The sequence below is a fragment of the Myotis lucifugus genome, unplaced genomic scaffold, assembly GCF_000147115.1.
Source record: "Myotis lucifugus unplaced genomic scaffold, Myoluc2.0 scaffold_4386, whole genome shotgun sequence".
NCBI classification, from domain to species: Eukaryota; Metazoa; Chordata; class Mammalia; order Chiroptera; family Vespertilionidae; genus Myotis; species Myotis lucifugus.
This window is the reverse complement of record NW_005875434.1, coordinates 6,841-12,410: the sequence shown is the minus strand read 5'-3', so window position 1 is coordinate 12,410 and position 5,570 is coordinate 6,841. Positions and strand designations below refer to the sequence as shown.

Here is a 5,570-nt window from a genome sequence, read left to right as displayed (position 1 = left end):
GGATTGAACTGGATCCCTGAAAACCATCACAAGGACCCTTATTTCTGGGAGTTCGCGCCCCACTCACAGTGACCTTGTGCCCTCCAAGCTGACCCACCCCGCATTGACCTCTAATGCCAATAAATCACCCCTCACCCCCTCACCATCTCTGAGCATCCACAGGGCGCCCGGCCCACCCCCCGCCCCCTCCCGCTCGAGTCTGCGCTGACCCTGCCTTGAGATGCGTGAGCGCTTCCTCCACGCGGGGCTGGTTGTAGCGCACCATGTAGCTGTGCATGTCGGGGTAGTTGCTGCGGATGTTCTTCTCCGTGGACCCGTTGGGCACCGTCCCGAACTTCAGGGGCGGGTACTGCTCCTGGGGCCGCTGGAACTAGGGCAGAATGGAGAGTTACTAGGGCGCCCCCTTGGGGCCGTCGGGGTGAGGATGAACTCCATCCAGATGTCCATTCCAGCTAGGGGACACCCCAGTGCAAGTGTCCCTCAAACTTGCTCACAGCGGCCTATAGTAGGAAACACTACTGCCCACCCACAGATATGTATACATTTGCAGGTATATACCTACACCTATACCTATACCTATACCCATACCCATACCCATACCCATACCCATACCTATACCTATACCTATACCTATACCCATACCTATACCTATACCAATCCTATCTAATAATAGACAAACATGGTAATTGACCGTATTTTCATTACACCTCCCATTGGCTAATCAGCGAGATATGCAAATTAACCACCAACAAAGATGGCGGTTAATTTGCATATGTAGACGTGAAGCGGCGGAGCGAAGACTGAAGGGGCTCCGGCCGGAGCAGCGAAGGCTTGAAGGCGGCTCTGGCCAGAGTGAAGGCTTGGGTCCCGGGTGCCGGAGGAAAACTGGTGCCAGCAGCCAGGGGCAGGGAAGGCCTATTGCACAAACCTTTTATCTATATATATAAAAGCCTATACGACCGGAATGCCAGAACAAGCAGAATGACCGGTTGCTATGACACACACTGACCACCAGGGGGCAGATGCTCAATGCAGGAGCTGCCCCCTGGTGGTCAGTGCGCTCTCACACCCAACATCGGCGGCTGGCCAACCTCCCACAGTCCCTCCCCCTGGCTGGCAGACCCCAGCCAGCAGCCGGCAGGAAGGCAGGCCCCAGCTGGCCCTGATCGCTGGCCAGGCCTAGGGACCCCACCCGTGCACGAATTACATATACACATAATCAGTAATATTAAAATACTTAACCCCCAGCAGGGCCTGGTCATGGTCCAGTCAAAGAAGACACTGGCTGCAGAGTTTCAAGAAGGACCCCAGAGGCCCCTGATATGCCAGGCATTAACCCTTAACTTGCTGGGTCCATGGGAGGTCCCAGGGGCAGGGGCTGGGGCTGGCACGGGGAGGAGGGGAGCCGGGCAGCTGTTATTTACCGATCTGTTCAGACATAGTTCACTGTTTTAGCCACAGAAACAGCCAGACAGGTGTGTGCTGGCTCAGTGTCAAGTGTGTATGTGACTAGACAAACGTTTCATAAAGCCATACTCATCCTTATTTCGTAAGATGCAGTCAGATGTATTTTCTCTTCTATTCAATTGCATTAAACAAATTGCTGGTGGCCATCCATTGAATGGATTGCTCGACCTTCTAAGGCAGAGGTTCTCAACCTCCCTAGTGCCGAGACCCTTTAATACAGTTCCTCATGTTGTGGTGACCCCCGATTTCATTGTTACAAATTGAACATAATTAAAGCGTAGTGATTAATCACAAAAACAATACGTAATCATATGTGTGTTTTCCGATGGTTTTAGGCGACCCCTGTGAAAGAGTCGTTCGACCTCCCAAAGGGGTCGCGACCCACAGGTTGAGAACTGCTGTTCTAAGGGGTCCTGACACCCAGTGAACGGTGACCCCCCGATGCGGCAAGTACAGAAATCGAGAGTCAGCGTTTAGAGCAATTTAACTCTGCATGTCTCCATTTTAAATTTCACTTTTGTAGTAATGCATTTCGATTGTATTTCATAAAAGCATTGGTCTCCACTGGGTTAGAAATTTCAAAAATTAGTTCTTCATCACAGTTTGAGAGAAACGGTGGTCTAGACCAGTGGTCAGCAAACTCATTAGCCAACAGACCCAAATATCAACCGTACAACGATTGAAATTTCTTTTGAGAGCCAAATATTTTAAACTTAAACTATATAGGTAGGTACACTGTTATTAACTTCATTAGGGTGCTCCTAAGCTGGCCTTTGCTAAAAACGTCCTCAATCTGATTGAGGTACGTTCGCTGAGGCCGACCCCTTCCAACCCTCCCATCCACACTCGTCTGTATACTTGTTTCGTCTATCTCCTTTCCGAAAACCGACTTCTGTGCATGGGCCACGAAGTTTCAATCGCACTGTATGTGCGCGCCTACACGTGGTGTTTTGTGGAAGAGCCACACTCAAGGGGCCAAAGAGCTGCATGTGGCTCGCGAGCCACGGTTTGCCGGCCACTTAGACTATCCCATTGGGCACTTCTGCCCCTGGAACATTGGCAGCACTCTTCCCCTGGGAATATTTAAATAGTTCATTGTGGGCTCCAGAACTCTACCATTTTGGAACTCTTTCTGGGAGGGGACCCCCGGGGACCCCCCCCCCCCCCCCCCCCCCCAGGAATCCCCCTCTGCCCACCACGTGACAAGTTCTGTGACCTCCAACCCAGCCAACTCCCGCTCCCAAACACACACACACTTTCGGTCACTGAGCCCAGACACGGTGTCCACATACTCCTCCTGGATCATGAAGGCGGCCAGGTTCGCTGTGTAGCTGGCGAGGAAGATGACGGCGAAGAAGGCCCACACCAGCACCATGATTTTGCTGGTAGTACCCCGGGGGTTCTCCACGGGCACTGAGTTATTGAACACCAGGGCCCAGAGCAGCCAGATGGATTTTCCAATGGTGAAGGTTGAGCCACCAGGGCCTGCAGGGGGCCGGGAGGGGGGGGACATGGACCCCAAATCCCTTCGGCTCCATGAGGGAGCAGAAAGAACTACAATTCCCAGTGGCCCCTGAGGCCTCTGCCACCTCAAGGGGCCATCGCTCTACCGCAATGCCTGCTGGGAAATGTAGTTCTCTCTCTGTGGTCCAGGTGCTTTGAGGTAGGGTGATGGAGGAAGGGGACTCACGCTTGCCGGTAGCCAGGCTGCGGTTGTAACCCACAGGACTGAGGTACTCGAAGATGAACACAGTGACAGCGACCACGGTGAGGCACATGACGAACATCATCACCCACACAGCGGGGCTGTAGGGCTCTGGGGACAAGGGGGGGTGGTGGTCATGGCTCAGCCAAGCAGAAGATTGGGGGACCACACAGACATGTGACCAAGGTGCAGCCCAGATCTGACCCTGTCCCCTGACCCCTTCCCAAGTTTCCCATCTCGGGAACAGCCTCGCTGGCCACACAGGCCCCTGAGAGCCAGTGTCTCTCAAAGACAGCCATCTCAACCATTCCTGTGGTCTCAAGCACCAAATAGGCACCGTCTTCGAAATATGACTCCTGAGCCCCAAGAGTCTCCATCTCCCCTGGCCATCCCGCTCCCCCGCCACCCCCAGGCCATTCATGCCCCACACCCCAGCACCAGCTCCCAGGTTCCCCATCCTGGGAGTCCCACCCTCCATTCGGTCACAAACCCCCTATTTGCATCCTCTCTCTCTCCCTTTCTCTCCCTCACCAGCCACAGCCTATCAGTCCCCAGCCCCATCCTCCCGTCCCCACTCCTGGATCAGGCCTTGCCCCCTCTCCTGGGCCATCTCCCCAGTCTCTCCCTTCAAGCCTGTCCCCCCTCCCCCCCTCTTCCATGGCCCTGGAGGCTCTTTCTACACTGAGAGGCGACCTGACCCCTCCCCAGCTCACAGTCCTCCGTGGCTCCCTAGCACCCCAGGACAAAGCCCCACCCTCAGCCTTGCTTCCGCCCTCCTCTCCAGCCGGATCACTGCAGACCCCACTGCTTGACCCACCCAGACCTCACAGTTAGCCACACCCTCTCTGCCTGGGTGTCCACAGCTCCCCTCCCATCCGGATCCTGTGCCCCCTCCTCACCCGGCCTCTGGGAGTTCAGTGACAACAAGCCCTTCCCCTGAGATTAGTGCCGGCTGCTTTGATCTCCCTGGGCCGAGTGCAAGCGGCCAGGCCTGCCCCTGTCAATGCAGAGTGGCCACCCCGGACTGTTCCTGCAGCATCTGGGGACATGCCTGTCATCTCCGCTGGGCAGCATGGTGGGTCATGCCTACGACCCTGTCACTCGAGCGGGGCCCACGTGGTGCATCTCAAGATGCCCGGCAGACCTCGGTGCCCAGAGGAAGCCACGAGAGACATCGCTGGGGAAAATACCAGGCACAAAACACGCAGGAAGCTGTCCCTTCTCCCAGCGCCTCCCCCGCCGGGAGCTGTGCTGCGACTCAGACAGCAAGCGGGAAATGACAAGACTTTTCCTTCTATTTCCCCCGGCTGAGGAAATGAGCTCTCTATCCTGTTCCCATCCAGCTCAAAGCCCAACTCACCGGGGTGTCAGCTTCCCGGCACATCTCACACTGTCTCCTTGTCTCACCCTCGCTGCCATCTTTCTCCCGCCGCCCGCGGTTAAAACCCATGCTATTTCCGTAAGAGGAACACCCCGTCTTCCTGCCACGGCCCACCGGCCACCCCTCTCACTCGCTCCGTTCCCCTGGTCACACAGGCCTCTCCCTATTTCGCAGATACTCTATGCACATCGCCACCTTTGTCCTTGCTGTTCCCTCTGCCTACAATGCTTTTCCAGGCAGATCTACACAGGATTGAGTCGCCTCCGCAAAGGGGCCTGCTCGCCCGACCACCGCAGCACCAATACCATTCCTTTCCTTCTCTCCCCGACCCCCAACTTAATTCCTTGTGGTATTGGTCACCATCGTAAGTGACTTTGTCCCTGGACCCCTTTAAGAATTTATTTTGTCTCCCCCAGGAGGCCAAGAGCTCTGAGAAGGCGGGGATTTGTGTGCAGCTCAGAGCCTGACACACACCAGGTGCTCAAAAAACACTGTCTGGTGGGTGAATCGGGCACCGACCCTGTGCGGGTACCATGCTAATCTCTTCCTCATCTCATATGTATATACTGGGGGGATTTGGATTTTGTGGGGCCTGAAGCTCTTACAATTTGGAGGGTTCTCTGTAAGAAAAAAAAAGAATACAGCCTGGTCGGCGAGGCTCACTGGTTGAACCATGATCTATGAACCAGGAGGTCATGGTTCCATTCCAGGTCAGGCCACACGCCTGAGTTGTGGGCTCCATCCCCAGTAGGGGGCGTGCAGGAGGCAGCCAATCAATGATTTTCTCTCATCATTGATGTTTCTCTCTCTCCCTCTCCCTTCCTCTCTGAAATCAATAAAAATATATTAAAAAAAAATACAAAATCATGACTACAAAACCAGGCCCAGGGCCTTGAGGAGGCTGTGGGAGAGAAGGCACCTGAAGCTCATTATTAGCTTCCTGGTCAGAATGCTTCTGGTAGTGGAAATGACTTCCCCCATATTACAGATCAGGAAACTGAGGCTCAGAAGGAAGCC

At 54.8% G+C, this 5,570-nt stretch overlaps 1 protein-coding gene across 1 annotated transcript in view; it reads right to left on the bottom strand.

Moving 5' to 3' along the window:
- Positions 1–209: 209 nt before the first annotated feature.
- LOC102418872 (glutamate receptor ionotropic, NMDA 2D-like) overlaps positions 210–5,570 on the bottom strand; it is a gene marked incomplete at its 3' end in the record, with an annotated part of 7,962 nt that continues 2,601 nt past the window's right edge. Inside the window, exons 6-8 of the mRNA XM_023749247.1 lie at positions 3,158–3,283; positions 2,725–2,952; positions 210–372 (exon numbers count right to left, since the gene is read on the bottom strand). Coding sequence (XP_023605015.1) covers positions 210–372; positions 2,725–2,952; positions 3,158–3,283 — 517 coding nt within the window. The remainder of the gene's footprint in view (positions 373–2,724; positions 2,953–3,157; positions 3,284–5,570) is intronic.